At 41.9% G+C, this 23,893-nt stretch overlaps 2 protein-coding genes across 2 annotated transcripts; one reads left to right on the plus strand and one right to left on the minus strand.

Moving 5' to 3' along the window:
• Positions 1-1,102: 1,102 nt before the first annotated feature.
• On the minus strand, positions 1,103-6,990 carry TMEM52B (transmembrane protein 52B). Its single transcript, XM_074934808.1, has 5 exons — positions 6,409-6,990; positions 5,693-5,736; positions 3,813-3,851; positions 3,209-3,369; positions 1,103-2,498 (listed from the first exon to the last, which is right to left on the minus strand). The coding sequence occupies exons 1-5, from the start codon at positions 6,460-6,462 to the stop codon at positions 2,254-2,256; spliced, it is 543 nt and encodes a 180-aa protein (XP_074790909.1). The 5' UTR covers positions 6,463-6,990; the 3' UTR covers positions 1,103-2,253.
• Positions 6,991-15,100: 8,110 nt separating this feature from the next.
• LOC141985465 (oxidized low-density lipoprotein receptor 1-like) lies at positions 15,101-23,669 on the plus strand. The gene is made up of 6 exons (XM_074949652.1): positions 15,101-15,185; positions 17,425-17,523; positions 18,764-18,913; positions 20,567-20,684; positions 23,056-23,238; positions 23,522-23,669. The coding sequence occupies exons 1-6, from the start codon at positions 15,101-15,103 to the stop codon at positions 23,658-23,660; spliced, it is 774 nt and encodes a 257-aa protein (XP_074805753.1). The 3' UTR covers positions 23,661-23,669.
• Positions 23,670-23,893: the final 224 nt, after the last annotated feature.

Raw genomic sequence — 23,893 nt, forward strand, 5'->3', positions numbered from 1 at the left:
CGACGCATGTTCATTTTCATTATCTGAGTCAGATGCCACCAGCAGAAGGTTGATTTTCTTTTTTAGGTGGTTCGGGTTCTATAGTGTTTCTCTTTTAAGACTTTTGAAAGCATGCTCCACACCTTGTCTCTCAGATTTGGGAAGGCACTTTATATTCTTAAACCTTGGGTCGAGTGCTGTAGCTATCTTTAGAAATCTCATATTGGTATCTTCTTTGCATTTTGTCAAATCTGCAGTGAAAGTGTTCTTAAAATGAACAACATGTGCTGGGTCATCATCCGAGACTGCTCTAACGTGAAATATATGGCAGAATGTGGGTAAAACAGAATAGGAGACATACAATTCTCCCCCAAGGAGTTCAATCACTAATGTAATTAATGCATTATTTTTTTAAAGAGCATCATTGACATGGAAGCATGTCCTCTGGAATGGTGGCTGTAGCATGAAGGGGCATACGAATGTTTAGCATAACTAGCATGTCAATACCTTGCAATGCCGGCTACAAAAGTGCCATGCAAACACCTGTTCTCACTTTCAGGTGACACTGTAAATAAGAAGTGAGCAGTATTATCTCCCATAAATGTAAACAAACTTGTTTGTCTTAGTAATTGGCTGAACAAGAAGTAGGACTGAGTGGACTTGTAGGTTCTGAAGTTTACATTCTTTTGTTTTTGAGTGCAGTTATGTAATAAAAAAAAATCTACATTTGTAAGTTGCACTTACATGATAAATAGATTGCACTACAGTACTTGTATGAGGTGAATTGAAAAATACAATTTCTTTTGTTTGCCATTTTTACAGTGCAAATATTTGTAATAATAATATAAAGTGAGCACTGTCAACTTTGTATACTGTTGTAATTGAAATCAATATATTTCAAAATGTAGAAAAACATTGAAAAATATTTAATACATTTCAATTGGTATTCTATTGTTTAACAGTGCGATTAAAATGGCGATTAATTACAATTAATTTTTTTTAATCACAATTAAATTTTTTAAGTTAACCGTGTGAGTTAACTGCGATTAATTGACAGCCCTAATTTTTATCTATTTAAATTTTCCACCGTTGCAGGAAATTATGGGGAGGTCAGACAATGGAGGGAGGTCAGACAATTTTTTATTCACAGACATTGAAAAAACAGTTAAAGTTTTATGACCATTAAACCACAAATTGTCAATATGACATCAGAGCACACAAATATTCTTGAATCAAACTCTAATAAGTTCTCATGCAGCATTTTTCTTACTTTACATATCTGTAAATTTTTATTATTATTAATGGAAATATTTTTTGTCCATTTGTGAGTGTATGTTGAAATTGATGTTAACCGACATTTGCTGATAAAAAATCTAATCCTTCCAAGCCTAGTAATAATACACAGATAAATATTAATTGAGTTTATTTTACCAGCAGTGTTTCTGCCCCTTCCCATCTCTGATCTGTTATCCCACATAACACATTTTTTGAGTTCAAATATAAGCTCTTCAGGACTGGGCCTCTTGTTTTTCAATATGGTCTATAAAGCACTGCATGTATCTACAGTGTTATATGATCACAGTTATGTACTGTATATAAGCGGGTGGTGTTACAGCCCTGCTCCAAAATATAAACACTGTATAAGGTTAAACTCACCCTTTTCTTGGGGTGTGTCTTTATTAATAAGGTAATTAATAATAATAAAACACAAATTCCACCTCAAGCTCTTTCCCTAATCTTGGCTGTTCCTAGTGTTCTTCCATCAGATCTCTGTGTCCTATGCCTGTCTCCCTCTAACAAAATAACCATTCCCACTTCCCTTACAGCCCAGTTGGAGTGACTGAGCCACACCTGCCACAATGAGCCATCAGGAATCAGTCAGCATCTTCCTGCAGGACACCAACAACTGCCAGCAGAGTGGGTCAACAGAATAACCCTGCTGCCATGATGCAAGGCACTAACTATGGTGCTAGAGACTACGGTGATGGGCATCTTATTGATGTGTGTAATGAAAGTAATAAATAATAATAACTAATTAACAATAAAAGATCCCAGTGAGGTATCAAGAGAGATCCATGAAAATATTATGAGTCATAGAGTATTAGGAAATTGAGTTACTCTCTTTGGTCAGGACATTAGATTAAAGAGGAGAATAACCTGAACTGTATTCCTGAGCCCACCTAGAACAGATTTTGGATCCTCCCCTTGAATATTAGTACTCTGCATTGTTGGCCAAATGAAAAAAAAAAAAGAAAGAAATTGGGTGCATTCACATCAGGGAAGGTCTTGTTGTGAATCATCTTTCACGGCTGATGCCTGTTGCTTTTCCTCTAGCACTGGGGCCAAGTCTGGGACTCTCTGCCCGGTCCGGGCTACCGTGAACCTGCTCATATGTAGGGCCTCCTCATAGACTGGAGGGGTCTCCGATCCGCAAGGGGGTGGTGCTCCTAGCACAGCATTGTGGGAATGTGCCACAGCCAGTATCCTCCTGGCAGCAGGACCAAACACAGAATGCAGAGCTGAAAGGAGTGAGATTGGGAAAGGTTAATCTAACCCTGGAACATCAAGTACCAGACAGAGAGCACAAATATACTTGCTGTGTAAGGCTTTTCCGAGCTACACACACTCAGTGCCAATCACCTTTCTTCTCCAAGGCCATCCCTTCTCATCAGACACATCCTCTACCTAAACCTTCCACAAATGCTTCTCTCAGCTGCTGGACCTGTCCTCATTCCACCAAAAGAAGTGTCCCACCTTCATTCCCTACTTCCCAGCTAGCTGGATCTTCCAGATATATCCCATGAAATCCCCCAATCTCAACTCGCAGATGCCCCCATTCCCCAGCATCAAGCAATCTGGCCCATACACCAGCTGTTAGGACCCTCCCTCTACTACCCCAGCAAGTGACATGATGACCCATATGCAGCTAAGACTGGACCTGATCCTTGAACCCCTAGTTTCAAACTTTTGGGGCTCTAGAATTTGGCACTTTGAAGTATGTTATGGGTTCTAGACTTAAGGGGACAGCTCCTTAGCTGGTGTAAATCAATGTAGCACTATTTACCGCAGTGGAGCTTTCTGACGTATACCAGCTGAAGATCTAGCCCTTGAAATTCATGGGATACAAAGGTCTGAATTTTTCAGACCTTCAGTTTCTGGATTCTGGAATATGTTCAAGGATTCTCAGCCTTCTCTACATCTACCTTGGCTTCTGCATGGTCACACTCACAAGTGATAGTGCTCTGGAGAGTGTTGTCATGATCAAAGGCAATGACTGTGACCTCATAGGGGTGGGAACCCGACTCCTCCCCTGCCTGCCGGCAGCAGCATCTCATGCAGGCTGACACCAGGCCACACAGAAGCAGCAGCCCACCAATCGCCACCACCAGCCTGTAGAGGGAGAGGGAGCAGCGTTATTGCCATACCTTTTCTTTATGTACAGACACTGAATGGATTCTAAGAAGTGATCACACTCATTTTACTAACATTTAAAGAGACAGTCCTTTAAAAAGAAAAAAGCACTCAGCTGCACATCTGTGCTGTGAAATCATGAATGTTGTACATCTTACATTTCTCATAATAAAACTAATGCATTTAATAAAAATGCATGACTGAGAAGAGGGAAAGAGATATGTTCATGTTTGACGTGTTATCTAATACTAAGGAAGGGGAAAACACAATATTTCCTTCATGACACTAGAGGGAACTGAGGGAAAGAGGAGAAGGGAGGAATTGTTTGATTTTTGTCACTTAAAGGATCAGATTTAATTCTATCAATTGCTTGCTAACTTAAGTGACAAATACAAATGATATTTATGTAAATGTAAACTTACCAGATGTACCAGAGACGGACCCAATCAGTGCTTGAGCAGCTGAGAAAAAGAGCGTGAAAGAAAGAGTTAATAACATAACATCATCGCAATATGGGATGGAGAAATTCCCTGTTTGATCCTATCTTATCTGCCATGCCAACTCCCGTCTTCACTCCAGTTGATGAAAGATGGAGACTGGTCTCCACTATAAGTTTTAAATGAGTCACATGATGGAGCTTCCACCACTTCTCACTGAGGAGACTATTCTTCAGTCTAATAAATCTCATTACTAGGAATTTTTTCTTAATGGCCAGCCTCAATTTTTCTCTTTTATAGATTCATAGACACTAATGTCAGAAGGGACCATTATGATCATCTATTCTGACCTCCTGCACAACGCAGGCCACAGAATCTCACCCACCCACTCCTGCGAAAAACCTCTCACCTATGTCTGAGCTATTGAAGTCCTCAAATCGTGGTTTAAAGACTTCAAGGAGCAGAGAATCCTCCAGCAAGTGACCCGTGCCCCATGCTACAGAGGAAGGCGAAAAACCTCCAGGGCCTCTTCCAATCTGCCCAGGAGGAAAATTCCTTCCCGACCCAAATATGGCAATCAGCTAAACCCTGAGCATATGGGCAAGATTCACCAGCCAGATACTACAGAAAATTCTTTCCTGGGTAACTCAGATCCCACCCCATCTAACATCCCATCACAGGCCATTAGGCCTATTTACCATGAATATTTAAAGATCAATTAATTACCAAAATCATGTTATCCCATCATACCATCTCCTCCATAAACTTATCGAGTTTAATCTTAAAGCCAGATCGATCTTTTGACCCCACTGCTCCCCTTGAAAGGCTATTCCAAAACTTCACTCCTCTGATGGTTAGAAACCTTCGTCTAATTTCAAGTCTAAACTTCCTGGTGGCCAGTTTATATCCATTTGTTCTTGTGTCCACATTCGTATTGAGCTTAAATAATTCCTTAAATAATTTTATTCAGCTTCATCCCATTTACTCCAAGTTCTCCCCGTCACACACACACTTCGTGACTATGTTATTCTGTTTACATCCTTCAGATACTTCTAGAGAGTTCTCATGTCTGCATCTTCCTTATTTTTTCTTTATAAATCAGCCCTTCCAGCCCCATTATTTTTGTTGTTTTTCTTTGAATTTCTCTCCCAATTTGTCACCTTCTTTTTGGAATTGGGTGCACTGCACATTTCTTTACCTATAATTAGTAGAGTTGATCAAACCGATCACAAAGATGTTTTGCAAGACATTTCTTTCAATAAAATATCAAATTTTCTGTGGCTGCTCTCATACTTCTTTTGCATTCACTTTCTGTTGATATTCCTGCAAACAGCCTTCCTAGTAGGAATGTTCACAGCAGAATTTACAATATAGTCATTCAAATTCCTACTGGTGAGTGTTTGCACTGGAAACCCAGGAAATATTACACTCTTCCCTTTAAGGAGCACGAACAATACCACTTGACCTACGTGTCCTACCAAAACTAACTAATACAGCTCAAATTCTGAATATTGAATCCTTACAATGAACTGCTTGAAAAACAGTGATAGAACAAAAATTAATCCCAGAAATTTCTTGGCAAAAGTTTTCAAACAACCAATACCCCTGAAAAAATAAAAATCAGACAATTTGCAAGTATAAAGACAGGGCAAATACATCAAATAAATTGTATGTTAAGAATTAGTAACTCAGATCTAACAAACAAACTTTCTGGCCCTGGAAAATGCTTGCTCACGATTTACCAATACTGTTAACTAAAGCAAACTCCATTGGTGAGAGACAAGGCCATCAGCTGAGATTCCTCCCATGTCTGTCACTCCCGCCCTCAACCTCTTCTGAAAAGAATGCAGGATGTGTATACTCACTGTTCAGCATTCACACAGGCCTCTTCACATCTCACTTGGGGAAACTACAAGGAGAGTAAAGGCAATCAGGGTGAATTGTCCTCACTTAGTCTCCTTGATGTCCTGTGTTCAATATCTCTCTCATCCACCCCAATGCCAATCCTAATGCCCCCACCCATGGATTCACAGTTACCCACTCTCTTTCATCCCTCTCATGCACACCATCATTAATCTGAATTCTCCTCTCCCCCATGCAAATGTAATTTATATTTTACCTTCCCCTGCCTCCATTATAGACCTAAATTCCCTTCTGTTCTCTCTTTCCACAGACTATCACCGGCTTTCTACATCCTATATGACAGATCTGAATTCCCCTGTATGCCTAAAAATATAGACCCATCAATATCCTATTATTTACTGTGCCCACTACAAATCTGAATTCCACACTGCGCTGATGGATCGTCAGTTACCCCATTTTCTATCATTCCTCAATGTAGATTTTATTAACCCCCCAATTCTCTTGCTTCACTTATCCCCACTTGCTCTACATCCTAACATCCTGTTTACTGCTTTGAATTCTCCTCTGCCCCTACTTTATTTCCCCAATACTTTTAAATATCAGGGAAATTCTTACTTCATATCTATCTTTGGCTCAAATCCCCTTGAACTTTCTGATGTAATACAGTGCCCCAGCAGAGGCCAAAGTCTGCCAAAGAGGAACTTGTGATGTGACTCACCCAAGAGAGACTTGCCAGAGCAGAGACGGTCACGAGCGGGCTACCAATCCCCATGAAGAAAAAAACAGCTGACTCTGCTGTCTCATGTAGCTTAGGGCCAGTGCCTCCTTCCTAATTTCAGTTCATCCTCGCCAGTCCTCACAGTGGGCTGAGGAGCAGGGAAACTCCCTTTCCAGAGTGAGTTCCTTCTTTCTTCTTCTTCCTCTACTGCTTTCTGCACCCTTCTGGGTTTGTCTTTCCCTCTCATGCACACTTGTCTGCCTTCTTCTCTCTTTGTCTTTCTGTCTCTCTCTGTTACTCTCTTTCTCTCCCTTCAGAAGAGAGCCCAAACACTATCCAGTCACTTCATGAAAAGAACTGAGGATGCCAGTAACTTAGCTTTGCTATTTCCAACTGATCTAGCTCAGGGAGTCAAGGAGAAAAATGTACCCATGATCCTGAAAGAAGGGAGAATGGAGAACTCTCTTCTGTGGGGGGGAAGCTGCTCTGACCTCATTCATTCCCAATTACTTCTCTCCCCGCCCCCTTATCCAGGGAGACTGGTGCAGTTTGAAGGTCGTTTGTTCACCTTCTGCTTTACTCCGATCTGACCCCTCCTGTTCCCCTCCCTCAACACCCTCCCATCATTATACTTTTGCTGTTCTGGCCTGCTGAGTCTAACCAGAAGCTCAGAATCAGAATGGAAAGCACATTGCACCTGGGACATTCCTGCTGGCACAGGATGGGCAGAACTGGGGGGTGGGGTGTTATGGAATACCTAAAAACTTCTCCACACACCCCTCACTCTTAATATGCAGAGCTCCCTTCTCCTCAACTGGTGCCTCTCCCCTTTGCTCTGGTGATCACCTCAGTCCTGATATGCAGAACTCTGCTATTCCAATCATGGCCCCCATCTCTTCCAGCTTTACCAAAGCACACAGTCTTGACCTACAGAAACCTCCACTATTCAAGGCTTGAGTTCCTTACACAGCTCTACCAGTGTCCCTCAATCCTGCCCTGCAGCCCCCCTGCTATTCCAGTCCTAGGCTTTCCATACAACTCTGCTGCTGCCCCTCAGTCCTGCCCTGCAGCCCCACTGCTATTTCTGTCTTGGGCTCCCCACACAGCTCTGTCAATGCCCCACAACTCCTTTACCATAGTAGAGAATGTTTTGTTGCTTCTCCTTCTGCATACATTACAATTGTCCCTCCAGCTATTTAACTTAATAGGCCTCTTTTAATGACCTGCTGTTTTCCCTCTTGTATAATCACTTTGGATTTCTATTACATTACTGCTCACGGGTATCCATGAAGTGCTTCCATGTATGTAATTAGCATCTCTCTCTCACACACACACACTGTTTCCAATAGTTGTAACAGAAAAATTGCTCCTCAGTAATGTGTTATTATTTCTGCCCTGCAACCATCCAGGATTGGTATATGAATATGTGTTTGAGGAAGTGAGCAGTGCAGAGACTAGTGGAACTTGTTACTCCATGTTGCAATCACGTCGCATCCATATTAAGCTGGTGAATCATTAGCCCTGGTCATGGCTATTAAAGGCAAAGAGCAGAACCAATGGATTCATAAACATAACACACACATTCCCCCCAAACGGGGGCTAAGAACCATCCACTATGAGCAACCTCCAAAAGAATCATGGGCTTCTCAGGCTGTTCAGATTGTAATCTTTCTATCTATCTGTCTGTCTGGTCATCTCTCCCTCACCCTTCTATCTGAATTAGTTTATGATCTGGGCCTATATACTGAATACTGGTGTGCAAAGAAGAAACATGCAAAAACACACTAGAGGCTTCTTTCCCATCTGCAGACTGCTCCCGATTCCTGTTCTTTCCTTTCTTTAAATTTGCCTATATATCATGGAAGTTTCAAATGAAAAGACAGTACAGCCTTCACTGAACAGCCATCACTGCATACAACTCTTAGAGCTGAAGTGGCTCAACACACAATAACCAAAAAAAAGAAATGCAAATTATAAGTGTGGCTCAACTTTTCTGCAGCTTTACAACTCAGACTCATTTAACAACTCAGAAAACTAAAAATAATTCTAAAAAAAATCTGGGTCATTGCATTTACAACTGATTACTGTGACCCTAGATGTATGACCATTTCTCCAAACTGTTCTTTCCAGCCACCAGGTATTCAGCTAATGTAAATCAACATTGCTTCACTGAAAGTCGGTGGAGCTATGCTGATTTACACCAGCTGAGGATCTGGTCCATCATATGTAATCATCCATTGAAGTCCAAATTGTCAGTTTTTAGTTTTAGTTCAATAGCTATTGACAACAAATTGTCAATCAGATTTTTTAGTGAAATGCTAGTATTATAAGAAAATTTCAATTTTAGACTGATCAAATTTCGCAAAATATCACATGAAGTGATAAACATTTCTCTAATGAAAGAGTAACATTACAACCTGAAATTGTGACCTTCACAGAGCACATGATCATTCATTCTGGCTGAACTATGTTGGCTCCAGTTCTTTAATTTCTGTGGCCTCTGGTAATACCATGGTTATAGTTGGGCATAGTAATTTAACCATGGCCTCATTAATCTATTACACAGTGACAGAATAATTCACATTCAACTTGATACTTTGGCTCATTTATCCCATAACTTTATTTTCCTTTGATTTGTTTTACGGTGAAGTCAGTTTTTTCCACCAGATTTTCCCCCTTTTTAGAAGTTTAAAGCAAGTGATTATACCCTTTACAAAATTGCTCACAATCATCCTTGTCTTGTTGATGTGTTCTGCTGTTGTCATATTTTTCAAGGGCCCATTACATGTTTAGCAGTGAGATTCATACTTCCTACTGGTTTCAGAGTAGCAGCCGTGTTAGTCTGTATCCGCAAAAAGAAAAAGAGTACTTGTGGCACCTTGGAGACTAACATATTTATTTGAGCATAAGCTTTCGTGACCTACAGCTCACTTCATCGGATGCATGCAGTAGAAAATACAGTGGGGAGATTTTATATACACAGAGAACATGAAACAATGGGTGTTACCATACACACTGTAACGAGAGTGATCAGGTAAGGTGAGCTATTACCAGCAGGGGGCGGGAGGGGGGAAATAATCTTTTGTAGTGATAATCAAGGTGGGCCATTTCCAGCAGTTGTCCAGAACGTGTGAGGAACCGGGGGGGGGGGGGGAGGAGGAATAAACATGGGGAACTAGTTTTCCTTTGTGTAATGACACATCCACTCCCAGTCTTTATTCAAGCCTAAATTAATTGTGTCCGGTTTGCAAATTAATTCCCATTCAACAGTCTCTCGTTGGAGTCTGTTTTTGAAGGTTTTTTTGGAGTCTGTTTTTTGAAGGCCATCCACAGCCTCAGAAACAACTCTGACATCATAATCGAAAAGGCTGACAAAGGAGGTGCTATTGTCATCATGAATAGGTTGGAATATGAACAAGAGGCTGCTAGGCAGCTCTCCAACACCACTTTCTACAAGCCATTACCCTCTGATCCCACTGAGGGTTACCAAAAGAAACTACACCATCTGCCCAAGAAACTCCCTGAAAAAGCACAAGCACAAATCCGCACAGACACACCTCTAGAACTCCGACCTGGGGTATTCTATCTGCTACCCATGATCCATAAACCTGGAAACCCTGGACGCCCCATCATCTCAGGCATTGGCACCCTGACAGCAGGATTGTCTGGCTATGTAGACGCCCTCCTCAGGCCCTACGCTACTAGCACTCCCAGCTATCTTTGAGACACCATTGACTTCCTGAGGAAACTACAATCTATCAGTGATCTTCCTGAAAACACCATCCTGGCCACTATGGATGTAGAAGCCCTCTACACCAACATTCCACACAAAGATGGACTACAAGCCATCAGGAGCAGTATCCCCGATAATGTCACGGCAAACCTGGTGGCTGAACTTTGTGACTTTGTCTTCACCCACAACCATTTCAGATTTGGGGACAATGTATACCTTCAAATCAGTGGCACTGCTATGGGTACCCACATGGCCCCACAGTATGCCAACATTTTTATGGCTGACTTAGAACAACGCTTCCTCAGCTCTCATCCCCTAATGCCCCTACTCTACTTGCGCTACACTGATGACCTCTTCATCATCTGGACCCATGGAAAAGAAGCCCTTGAGGAATTCCACCATGATTTCAACAGTTTCCATCCCATCATCAACCTCAGCCTGGACCAGTCCACACAAGAGATCCACTTCCTGGACACTACGGTGCTAATAAGCGATGGTCACATAAACACCACCCTATACCAGAAACCTACTATGCTTACTGACATGCCTCCAGCTTTCATCCAGACCACACCACATGATCCATTGTCTACAGCCAAACTCTACGATACAACCGCATTTGCTCCAACCCCTCAGACAGAGACAAACACCTACAAGATCTCTATCAAGCGTTCTTACAACTACAATACCCACCTGATGAAGTGAAGAAACAGACTGACAGAGCCAGAAGAGTACCCAGAAGTTACCTACTACAGGACAGGCCCAACAAAGAAAATAACAGAACGCCACTAGCCATCACCTTCAGCCCCCAACTAAAACCTCTACAGTGCATCATCAAGGATCTACAACCTGTCCTGAAGGATGACCCATCACTCTCACAGATCTTGGGAGACAGGCCAGTCCTTGCCTACAGGTCCTCCCCAACCTGAAGCAAATACTCACCAGCAACCACACACCACACAACAAAAACACTAACCCAGGAACCTATCCTTGCAACAAAGTCCGTTGCCAACTGTGTCCACATATCTATTCAGGAGACACCATCATAGGGCCTAATCACATCAGCCACACTATCAGAGGCTCGTTCACCTGCACATCTACCAATGTGATATATGCCATCATGTGCCAGCAATGCCCCTCTGCCGTGTACATTGGCCAAACCGGACAGTCTCTACGTAAAAGAATAAATGGACACAAATAACATTCAAAAACCAGTTGGAGAACACTCTTCAACAAAAAAACTTCAGAAACAGACTCCAACGAGAGACTGCTGAATTGGACTGAATTTGCAAACTGGACACCATTAACTTAGGCTTGAATAAAGACTGGGAGGGGATGTGTCATTACACAAAGTACAGCTAGTTCCCCATGTTTATTTCCCCCCTTCCCCCTTACTGTTCCTCAGACGTTCTTGTCAACTGCTGGAAATGGCCCGCCTTGATTATCACTACAAAAGGTTATTCCCCGCCCCCCACACACACTCCTGCTGGTAATAGCTCACCTTACCTGATCACTCTCGTTACAGTATGTATGGTAACACCCATTGTTTCATGTTCTCTGTGTATATAAAATCTCCCCACTGTATTTTCTACTGCATGCATCTGATGAAGTGAGCTGTAGCTCATGAAAGCTTATGCTCAAATAAATTTGTTAGTCTCTAAGGTGGCAAAAGTACTCCTTTTCTTTTTACTTCCTACTGGGGCTCCAGTGACAGCATATTTTGCTGGTGAACAGGCAGAGAATTCCCCCTTTTATATACACAAGCACACACACATTCCTGGGCTAATGCAGTCTCAGCAAGGTCTCAATCTCCTCCCAGATTTGATTAAATTCAGTTGGGCAGTTCTTGGAAGTCAATGGAAATTTCCATTACTCATGCTTTGTTACCCTTTTGAGGAATTTTTTTTTTTAAGGCCAGCTTCTTTAGTCACATCAGATATTTCCCTTGTGAATTTAGAAACACAGAAGATGGGAAAGCGTTTGGGGTTCATAACAGCCATTTGTTTTTTCCTGAAGTTGGAGAAAAGATATGCCCACTGTTTCATGTACCACATGCTGGGTAATAACACAAAAGGACACCAGCTTGTACAACAAAACAGGCTGTTTATTAAGAGAACTATTTACAGAGATGCTGCAACTGCAGCTAGCATTCTAGCCCATGTGCATACAGACTGACTTCTTGGTGCCTTCTCTAAACTCTTCCTCCTGCAAACTCTGCTCTAGCCTCCAAGTTCCAAGCAGGTTGCTGCACCCACCTCACAGAAGATTCAATGTGGTGCCTGGGCTAGGAGTTAGTGGTCTGCACTGCTGTGCAAGAAATACATGGAGTCCAAGTCATAGTGCCCATTTTTCCTACTGAAAGAGGTAAGGGTTTCTCTGTGTCAGGAGAATAGGACCTCTGATCTACTACCCCCTGGGGCTGGTGAGGTCTGGGAATGATGTGGAAGTAGGGCTTGGTGCCACAAAAGGGGTAGCATTCTGCATTGCCCAATAGTGGTCTGTTGCCCCCTGGAGCGACAACTAGTGAGAATGCTACTGAGACTGGGTTCTTGTGCTCCTTGAATTAGTGCTATGTACTGCCAAGCAAGAGACTCAAGTTCAAGACCTATTCCTGGTCTCTCACAGGCAGCAGCTGGGATGGCTACAGAGTCTAGGACTGGTTAAGGGTCTGTCTTAAGCTCAATCAAATAACAAGCATTTTGGGGTCCTGCTGTTTTGGAGGCTCTGTAACTCATCCATATGTCCCTTTGCAGCACTGCGATTAGAGGGACAGGAAACAATACATTTCCAGGTCTCCAGCGACCCTCAAGCAATAGGACCAGAAGAAAAGGCAACTCATGTCTGGAGTTTCTTCTTCTGGTGGCTTGGGGCCCTGCAAATAGTAAAGCTGACTCTGGTATGGTGCAGCTTATCTGTAAACCATGGAGAACCAGTATCTATTCCTAATATTGGTATCACACTCTCTGGAGTTGGCAGCACTGCAAGGATTGCACCTGATGCCTACGACAGTTAGTGCTCTGAGTTGTCTGATGAGAGACCTGGGTTCAGTTCCCATTCTAATTCTTTTAGTCCTTAGGTGGGATGTTGGCTATGAAAACTGGATCTGTTACACCCTAGGAGTCAGAACTCCATCCAGGAGCACAAAAGCACCTAGAAAAACAAATTCAGTTCTGAGGCTTGGACTCTTGTTTCTCCACAGGACTAGTGAGGACTGGGAACATTGAAGAACACTGTTTGAATTTACTGAGTGTTTAATAATTGTGTAATAAAGTTGAGAATTGAAACACATATTGCACTGAAGCCTCAAGAAATCTGTAAAGAATCATAGAATCATAGAATATCAGGGTTGGAAGGGACCTCAGGAGGTCATCTAGTCCAATCCCCTGCTCAAAGCAGGACCGATCCCCGACTAAATCATCCCAGCCAGGGCTTTGTCAAGCCTGACCTTAAAAACTTCTAGGGAAGGAGATTCCACCACCTCCCTAGGTAACGCATTCCAGTGTTTCACCACCCTCATAGTGAAAAAGTTTTTCTTAATATCCAACCTAAATCTCCCCCACTGCAACTTGAGACCATTACTCCTTGTTCTGTCATCTGCTACCACTGAGAACAGTCTAGATCCATCCTCTTTGGAACCCCCTTTCAGGTAGTTGAAAGCAGCTATCAAATCCCCCCTCATTCTTCTCTTCTGAAGACTAAACATCCCCAGTTCCCTCAGCCTCTCCTCATAAGTCATGTGTTCCAGTCCCCTAATCATTTTTGTTGCCCTCCGCTGGACTCTTTCCAATTTTTCCACATCCTTCTTGTAGTGTGGGGCTCAAAACTGGACACAGTACTCCAGATGAGGCCTCACCAGTGTTGAATAGAGGGGAACGATCACGTCCCTCGATCTGCTGGCAATGCCCCTACTTATACATCCCAAAATGCCATTGGCCTTCTTGGCAGCAAGGGCACACTGTTGACTCATATCCAGCTTCTCGTCCACTGTAACCCCTAGGTCCTTTTCTGCAGAACTGCTGCCGAGCCATTCGGTCCCTAGTCTGTAGCAGTGCATTGGATTCTTCCGTCCTAAGTGCAGGACTCTGCACTTGTCCTTGTTGAACCTCATCAGATTTCTTTTGGCCCAATCCTCCAATTTGTCTAGGTCCCTCTGTATCCTATCCCTACCCTCCAGCATATCTACCGCTCCTCCCAGTTTAGTGTCATCTGCAAACTTGCTGAGGGTGCAATCCACACCATCCTCCAGATCATTTATGAAGATATTGAAGAAAACCGGCCCCAGGACCGACCCTTGGGGCACTCCACTTGATACTGGCTGCCAACTAGACATGGAGCCATTGATCACTACCCGTTGAGCCCAACAATCTAGCCAGCTTTCTATCCACCTTATAGTCCATTCATCCAGCCCATACTTCTTTAACTTGCTGGCAAGAATACTGTGGGAGACCATGTCAAAAGCTTTGCTAAAGTCAAGGAACAATGCGTCCACTGCTTTCCCTTCATCCACAGAGCCAGTTATCTCGTCATAAGCCAGTTATCTCGTCAACTGTGTAAGCACAGTTTGAATCTAGCCTTTTCTAGCCTGCTTCCTATTAATCACATTTCAGCTCACTCTCTCTGTCTCCATAAATCTCTCTATGCATTTATGGCAGTAACCAAGAAATGCAAGACTCCCTATCCCATTCCCACTGTGTTTGTGCAGAGGCAGATGAAGAAATAAATGTCAGCTTGTGAAAATATTGTAAAAGCTCCCACAATGTATAAAACAAGCTCCCCAAATGGCCCAGATTTTGTTTTATAAAACTCTGGCATGAGCCATAGTCCCCGCCTGATTTGTAGATGAATCACTCTCTCATTTCTAATGACTCTGACCATTCGAAGGATCACACCCAGAACTGTATCTCTGTCGGTCTCTCCCTCTGTGTGCTCAGCCATAGGATTTCTCTCAGAACCTTGCCAAAAATGGCTGAAGTGACCTATGTAGATCTGAAGTTCATGACACTGGAGCAGCCCAGGAACCAGGAGCCCAATGAAGCCAAAGTGAAAGGTAACAGAGTGGGGTAGATCCTTACATGGTGAGCTTGCTTACTTAGAACACAGCATTCAGTGTTGTCCCTCTGTGTTCATACACCGATGGGACCTCTCTTAGAAAACTGCATTCAGCTCCAGGACCAGAAATCTGTTGAGAAATTAGAGGGAGAGGAGCTATACTGCTAAGAAGCTGGAGTGGTTGGTTTTCAGAAAAGAGTAGAAGAGCTAAGACTCATATTATCCCATGATATGCACACAAATGACCCCCCTGAAATCACTGGGACTGAAGCCATTTGGGTGGCATGGGTTGTAGAATTTGGTCCTCAGTATATATCTCTTAACAAACCAATTAGTAATGAAGGAATATGACTAACAGCTACAAGTATCTGAAGAGTGTATATATCAAGAATGCAGAGGACCTCTTTATGCAGGGGCAAAGGGGTCTAACTAGGCATAATAGGATGAAGTTAAGAAAAAAGGTACATTTTTGGATTAGCTATTAGGCATCAATTCCTAGAGGTCAGCAAAGTAGTCTTCCCAAGGGAAATGATGGATTATTATTATTGGTAAAAAGAAAAAAGAAAAGGAGTACTTGTGGCACCTTAGAGACTAACCAGTTTATTTGAGCATGAGCTTTCGTGAGCTACAGCTCACTTCATCGGATCTAAAGTGATCATCTTTAGATAAGCTGTTACCAGCAGGAGAGTGGGGTGGGAGGAAGTTTTGTTTCATGGTCTCTGTGTGTATATAATGTCTTCTGCAGTTTCCACGATATGCTATGCATCCGATGAAGTGAGCTGTAGCTCACGAAAGCTCATGCTCAAATAAACTGGTTCGTCTCTAAGGTGCCACAAGTACTCCTTTTCTTTTTTCTTTTTACGAATACAGACTAACACGGCTGTTACTCTGAAACCTATTATTATTGGGTTATTTAAAACTGAATAAGAATATTCTGTATGAACAATTCTGGATTGTCCCCCCAAGGGATGGAACAGATGGGTGGAAAAAGACCCTTTGGCCTTTAACTTCAGAGTCTATGAAAATAATGCTGTGTAGCTTCACAACAGTGCTGTGTGTGTGGTTGATCCCTGTTCTGTTGAGTATATACAGTTTTTAAAATGCTTTGAAACCATTCAGGATTAAAGGTGCTAAAGGAACAAAGAATTAGTCTAACAAAATTCCAACAGGATCTTAATTTATCAATTTACAAGACTGAGAAACACTTTCCTGGGGGGATTCTCTGTCCGTAGCCAATCTAGTGGCTACCCCATTACCAGCCCTCAGAAGGATTCCTGGATCTTAGATACAGAGTAAAAAGTCAGACTCTGCATAGTGCTTCCCCTTAGGGTTGGGAATGGGGATGGTTAATTCAGATGTTGGATTGTTTGGATCCCACAGGATTTCACAGGGTGCCTTCAGCATGGAATAGATTTTTTTTTTTTAACCAAAGACGAAGAGTATCAGCTGGAATCAGAGAAGTACTGATTATTGTGTGTGTGTGTGTGTGTGGTTATGCATACATTGCCTATCTGTCTTTGCATATATGTTTGTTTCCATATTGCTTGTATGTACTTATATAGTTCCATGTACGTCTATGTTTGTGTACTCTATGTGCATCATGTCCATGTTTATATGGCAAGATTTTCAAAAGTGATTTTGAATGTCCATTTTTTGGGGTGCTCAATTTGAGACACCTTTAAAGGGGCCTGATTTTCAGAAGATGTGTGTTTTAGAGGGTAATTTCTGAAAATTAGTCCTCTTCAAAGTGTCTCAAGTTGGGCACTCAAAAATGAAGGCACCCAAAATCACTAACCACAACTGAAAACCTTGGCCATGTTTTAGACATATACATATGTGTTTGGTAACGAATGCATATGGTGGGGAGGGTTTTTTTTTCTTACATGTGTACATTTCCGTGTCTCTATATGTTAGTCACTTACATCCTATTCTGTCCATCTCAATAATTTGAACCTATCTATATATATAAATACCACTGGGTATTTCTATCTCCATGGTCCAATGCGTCCTTGGCATCTGTCTGCTGAAGAGGAGGTCAATCAGTAGCACAATTATTGGGGAAGTTTTTGTAAAGTATTACTATGAACTGGACTGAACCCATCAATTCATTTCACATAGCTGCACAGCCATCAGACAGGAACGATTTTCAGTCACTGCTGACTTGGGGCTATGTATGAACTGGTGAGATGTGAGAGGATCCATTTATTTGTCGATTCCCTTCCTTTTCTTTATCTCAGAATCTCCCACTCCATCGCCTTATTGGCGACTTGCAGCAGTGATTCTTGGGATCTTCTGCTTGGGTTTGCTGGTAACAGCTGGGGTCCTGAGTGTGAAGTGTAAGTATCAGCGGAGAAGCTGGGCTAAGAATTCAGTGTGAATGCTTAACATGTTTTGAAATAAATTAAGGAGAGGAAATGCAGTCTTGTGGTTCAGGCACAGCTTGGGGCATTAGGGGATCTGGAAAGTTTTCCTTGCTGTGTGAGCTTAGTCCAATCTCTCTGTACCTCAGTTTCACAGTCTTTGAAGCAGGGATAATGCCTGTTTCAAATGCTGCCAGGGAGCTGGGGTGTGAGGCTTAATTTTCCTCTTATCCCATGACAGCTTACTTTGCTTAAGAGCCTTTGGAGAGGGACCTTGTCAAAGGCTTTCTGAAAATCTAAGTACACTATATCCACTGGATCCCCCTTGTCCACATGATTATTAACTCACCCAAAGAATCCTAGTAGATTGGTGAGGCATGATTTCCGTTTACAAAAACCATGGTGACTCTTCCCCAACAAATTATGTTCATCTATGTGTCTGACAATTTTATTCTTTACTATAGTTTCAACCAGTTTGCCCGGTACTGAAGTAAGGCTTTGTAACTGCCAGGATCACCTTTGTAGCCCTTTTTAAAAATTGACATCACATTAGCTACCATCCAGTCATTTGGTACAGAAGCTGATTTAAATGATAGGTTACAAACCACAGTTAGTAGTTCTGCAATTTCATATTTGAGTTCCTTCAGAACTCTTGCATGAATACCATCTGGTCCTGGTGACTTATTCCTGTTTAATTTATCAATTTGTTCCAAAACCTCCTCTAATATCACCTCAATCTGGGACAGTTGCTCAGATATATCACCTAAAAAGAATGGCTCAGGTTTGGGAATTTCCCTCACATCCTCAGCTGTGAAGACCGATGCAAAGAAATAATTTACTTTCTCTGCAATGGCCTTATCATCCTTGAGTGCTCCTTTAGCATCTTGATCGTCCAGTGGCCCCACTGGTTGTTTAGCACGTTTCCTGCTTCTGATGTACTTAATTTTTAATTTTTTTTTGCTATTACTTTTTGAATCTTTGGCTAGCTGTTCTTAAAATTCTTTTTTGGCCTTCCAAATTATATTTTTACACTTCACTTGCCAGAGTTCATGCTCCTTCTGTTTTCCTCACTAGGATTTAAGTTCCATTTTTTAAAGGATGCCTTTTTGACTTTTTGTTCAACATATATACATTTATATACATTTCATATGGAAATATATAACATACTCTAATATTAAATGGAACAATTTCATTCTAGTTGTTTTGTGAATTGAAGTCACTCAGGTTTCCCAGCTAGTGAGTGAATGGCATGAAAACCTTACCCAGAAAAGGGAAATTCTGGGAAACCTCACCCAGCAGCTGGAGTTTCTCCAAGCGCAGAACCTAAACCTTTCGGAGACTGTGCAGCAACTGGCAAGCTACAGAGGTAACTTTTTTTCTAGGGAGTGCTTGAAGAGCTGGGCAGGAAATGTTTTTTTTTCCATCCCACAAGAGCTTAGGAAAAAAACTTTTCTAGGGATGAAATGTTGAAATCTAGAAATTTTCATGAACCAATAAACTGGGGGAAAAAATTGGATCAGGTCAAATCAAAACATTTTATTTTGATACCACCCTTTTAAAATCGTTGTTAATCTTTTTAAAATATAAATTACTAAAATTTGAAAATGAAAAATGAAAGTCTTTATTTAGAAAATGTTGAAGTGGGACATTCTGACAATTTCAAAACTTCTTTTCAAAAGATTTTGAATCCTCAGATTTGTCAAAACTGACCCTTTCCTGTGAAAAGTTTTGGTTTTGACAAATCAACATTGTCCAAAGAAAAAACATTTTGTCAGAAAATTCCTGAGTAGCTCTACTTTTTGAATATATTGATCTCCTCAAGGCAGTCTCTTTCTAGTATAAAGAATGAGGAGTACTTGTGGCACCTTAGAGACTAACAAATTTATTTGAGCATAAGCTTTCGTGGGCTAAAACCCACTTCATTGGATTCATGCAGTAGAAAATACAGTAGGAAGATTTATATATTCACAGAGAACATGAAAAAATGGGTGTTGCCATACCCACTGTAACGAGAGTGATCAGTTAAGGTGAGCTATTATCAGCATTAGAAAAAAAAACCCTTTTTCCCCCTCACTCCTGCTGATAATAGCTCACCTTAACTGATCACTCTCGTTATAGTGGGTATGGCAACACCCATTTTTCATGTTCTCTGTGTGTGTGTATATATATATATATATATATATATATCTATCTTCCTACTGTATTTTCCACTGCATGCATCCTATGAAGTGGGTTTTAGCCCACGAAAGCTTATGCTCAAATTAATTTGTTGGTCTCTAAGGTGCCACAAGTACTCCCTGTTCTTTTTGCTGATACAGACTAACACGGCTACCACTCTGAAATCTTTCTAGTATGTGGCAATGAAAAGCTTAGTGTGAGCATCACTGCTTTCTACTGGATGTGAGCAAAACTCCTCAACTGTTTTAATAGACCCTATGCTGGTGATTTTTCTATCCCTTATTTGGTATGGGTTTGGTCTTTTCATGAAGATCTGGTTAGGTTTTCCATACACATATCGGAGGGAAGGAGGGGAGCAGATTGAACAAAAGTTTCTGTGGTAATCCCCTCTGCCTCTAAATTGAACACAAAATAGCAGCAGTCTCCTACAGAGAAAGTCAACTGGGAATTGGTCCTGCTTCGAGCAGGGGGTTGGACTAGATGACCTTCTGGGGTCCCTTCCAACCCTGATATTCTATGATTCTATGATTCTATGATTCAAAATACATCAAATCATAAGGGTTCAGTATTCCACATTGTTCCATCCTAATTGCCATCCAGCATGAAGTCCTGAGAAGCTAGGGTATACACTGGCAACTATGCCATTCCTAGTTAGCTATGGATTTGTAGCAATATAAAATTGTGCTGTGAACTACAGATAGGTGAACCATTATGCAGAAAGAAACAACCATCCCAAAACAAGAACCAAGTTTCCTGAACCTTTTTTGAAGTCTCCAAATAGTATTGGGTACTTTAAAAAAAAATCCCACAAATAATAACAATTCCTGCATCCCTTTGTAAGCCAGAATTGGACCTCCCAAAGTACCACAAGAGAAAGACTGTTTTCATTATTGTATTGCCAGCCCAACAAGACGCAGGAATTTTGCAGACTTATTGAGTTTGGAGGAGTCTGCACAAGGGTCAGAAAAACAATCCAATATTTTGATTGCTTCTTTCTGACTTCAGTATTGAGCCAGAGTCTCAGTTTGGTGTTCAAGGGGAAATCAGCTAACAAAATGGTATGGCAGAAAGGAATAAACACAGTCACTAACAGTAAAGGCTTCTTCTTAAGGAATAATGGGTCTGATTCTCTCGTGCTTTACTCCTTGTGCCATCATCTACACCTGTACAAAAAAAGTGCAAAGTGGATATGAAATGCCACCAAATCAGAATGGTAGCACAGGTGTAAATGGCTTCATAATGTGCAAGCCTGATGAGAATCAGGCCCAATGTTTTGAACAAGAAATAAAAATAATAGAGCTACAAATAATATAAATAAAATAATGGGACAACAATTCTGTTTGATGGCAATTTTGAGGTTCCAAATTTTGTTTTCGTTCCACACTGGAACAAAAATAAAACCTTGTGAATGTTTTCGCGAGAATGGAATTGTGTCAATGTCCACTGTCAGGTCAAAACTTGAGCTTTTCAATTAAGGAAGAGGTGTGGACAGCCTGAAGGGTAGGGCACTGATGTGGGAGACACAGCAGGTTCAATTCCCAGAGTGATCTGGGATGAAGAACTCTCCTATGAATTAGGTAGAGTGGGGGCTCTATTCCAGGCCATTGCCCTAACCACCAGCCTATACAACATGAGGGAACTGCTCTCAAAAAACCTTCCTAGCAAAAACGTTGCTGAAACTGCTACATTTTCCCAGACATTTCAGTTTTGACTAAGCAGCATATTTCAACAAAACTTCATTTAGTCTCAAATGTTCCTACCAGCTCTAAGAAATGAATTAACACACACAGAGTAAATAAAAAACTCCCACGGTAGGCCTCTGCCCCTGTGTGTTGGCAGCCCAACCTGCCCAAAGGCTCTCAGGAGCAGCCTTCTCTCATACCTTTCTACAGACATGGGTGCAAGTTTAAGGGGGAAGACAGACTGAAGAGGTAGTATTGTGCTGATGGATGTACTGACTCAGCTGAGACATAAAACGAGGTCCCCATTGCTTGTGTGCACTCAAGGTCTCATTTGTGAAAATAGAGATGTTAGCCCTGGTGGATCTGATCAAATTCTAAATGGGTTAGTATTACTCGACCTGTAGGAAGCTCTTCAATTTTGGTTTTTAAGTGCTCAGCCAAACTTGGTGATTTGGCTGACTTAGCCGCAGCCTTAACTACAGAGTGGCTATTGCTGTTCCATAATACAGTTTGTGGATGTTTCTGTGACCCTTTAGCAGGAAATCTCTAGATGGTGCTATTGATAAGCATGCTGATATGGTATTTTATTTTCAAGGACATAGATGCAGCCTTTGTCCTGAGAACTGGCTACAGCATGGAGAGAACTGTTACTTCCTTTCTACCAAATGGAAAACTTGGCAAGAAAGCAAAGCTCTTTGCTCTTCCCTGGATTCCAGATTTCTTAAGATAGAGAGTAAGGAAGAGCTGGTAATGATTCATTTTTCTCTCTTACTTTAAGGGTATTTTTTTATTTCTAATGTTCAGCTGAGTGGAGGAAAAATCCAGGAGATGGTGCTCAGACTCAGATATATAGGAACATAGGGCTAGATCCTTTTCTGGTGTAAATCAGTGTAGTTCCACTGACCAGTCGATTATGCTTATATATACCTATCAGAGGATCCAGGCCATAGGACTTGCCCTACCAGCTAAGAGCCGGCTGTTCCATGTACTTCCTTATCCCACCTCAAACCAAACTTCAGTTGATCATTTAGCAGTTCTATTTGATATCCAATCTCCAGACATATTGGAACAGACTGCTGGTCCTCCACTTGGCTGGCTTTCCATCTCTTGCCTTACTGAATTAGAAAAGTAGTCAGTCAAGCTTGCCATCCTGCTCCCTGACCTCCCAGATCAAAACACCCAGCCCATCTCATTTCCTGATCCCTCCAATACCAGATGAAGCAGAATGTAATACATGAAAGCAAACCTGACTGGGAAGGCAAAGATGTTCACTGTGGGGAAAATTCCTCCCAGACTCCCATTGCTGATCAGTTTAAACCCTGAAGCACGTGATTTGATTTCTCTGATTTGGGCCAGCCTAACCAGAACACCAGACAAAGCTCATCTCAAGGGCTAAGACCTTTCACTTCCCTCGTGACTGCTGTATGCAGAGTCTGATGGAAAGAATTCTCCCAGGCCCATTACATGATCCTGGGAAGTGCTGAGCCCATAGTTATTCATTCAGCACATCACCTTTCCTGGCCTGTGAAATAGAACTAACTGCTGGAACTGGAAAACCCAAGGCAGATTTCCTTGCAAAACAAGCCTCTGTTATAAACACCTGAAACCAATGAGTTCTGTTTCTCTCTGTGCCTCTCTCCCTTTGCAGCTTTCCAGTTCTGTCTGGCTATGGAGGGGATATGATTCAGAGCTTTGCTTATGTTTCCATACAGGATTTCATAATAAGATCAGCACAGTCTTATAGTTCCTATTCTTTCTGGATTGCCTTATCTCGCAAATATGCTGATGGGTCCTGGTTATGGGAGGATGGCACAGCTTTCTCCACTGACCTGTAAGTCTCTGCATGGCTAGAAATGGTTCAATTTCTAGGTATGAAGAAGGAAGACGTGATCCTTATTTATGGACTCACTCACTCACTTACCCAACCTCCTAGTCATCCATCACTCACACGCCCACCAGGTAGACAGACTGTACTTGACAGCTGACTTACCTTAATGCACTTCTACTTCAAGTTCAAAGGGGTGGCACTGGCTGGGCTTATATAAAGTTGATTACTGATTTTTACCACATGAAACTGGCTGCAGCTGGTTGTAAACTCTGACTTTCTATTCCAGGTTTCGTATCCCAGAAGCTAGTTCCAGTCTTTACCAGATCTGTGTGTCAATTCAAGGTGCAAATGTTCACGCTGCAGAGTGTGGGTCATACAAGTTCTGCATTTGTGAGAAAGTGGCTAATCCAGTGGGAACTGCCTAACTGAGCTAATCAGACAGACAGGGGGTGCAGATCTCCAGAGAAAGACACATCCTGAGATGCTGCTCTATGGAGTCGTCTCTACCACTGGGGTTTGTGACAAAGAAAAGACAGGTGCGCAATCTGAGCTCACTTGTCAAGGTTAATTTTAGGGATCACCAAAGTTGTACTTTATTGTGTTCTGGCACACACTAGCCAGTCCTTTAGATTCACCTTGAGCCTTCCTCCAGCAGCTC

Source organism: Natator depressus, chromosome 1, assembly GCF_965152275.1.
Source record: "Natator depressus isolate rNatDep1 chromosome 1, rNatDep2.hap1, whole genome shotgun sequence".
NCBI lineage: Eukaryota > Metazoa > Chordata > Testudines > Cheloniidae > Natator > Natator depressus.

What these genes read in the sequence shown, in the direction of transcription:
- TMEM52B (XM_074934808.1), bottom strand. Translation starts at nt 6,462, where the DNA reads ATGGGGATTGGTAGCCCGCTCGTGACCGTCTCTGCTCTGGCAAGTCTC. An exon ending in CTCTGGCAAGTCTCTCTTGG is followed by an intron (nt 5,737 to 6,408) that starts GTGAGTCACATC and finishes CTCTCCTTGTAG; the next exon opens with TTTCCCCAAGTGAGATGTGA. An exon ending in TCTCCAGAGCACTATCACTT is followed by an intron (nt 2,499 to 3,208) that starts GTGAGTGTGACC and finishes CACTCCTTTCAG; the next exon opens with CTCTGCATTCTGTGTTTGGT.
- LOC141985465 (XM_074949652.1), top strand. Translation starts at nt 15,101, where the DNA reads ATGGCTGAAGTGACCTATGTAGATCTGAAGTTCATGACACTGGAGCAG. An exon ending in CAATGAAGCCAAAGTGAAAG is followed by an intron (nt 15,186 to 17,424) that starts GTAACAGAGTGG and finishes TCTTTATCTCAG; the next exon opens with AATCTCCCACTCCATCGCCT. An exon ending in ACAGCTTTCTCCACTGACCT is followed by an intron (nt 23,239 to 23,521) that starts GTAAGTCTCTGC and finishes TTTCTATTCCAG; the next exon opens with GTTTCGTATCCCAGAAGCTA.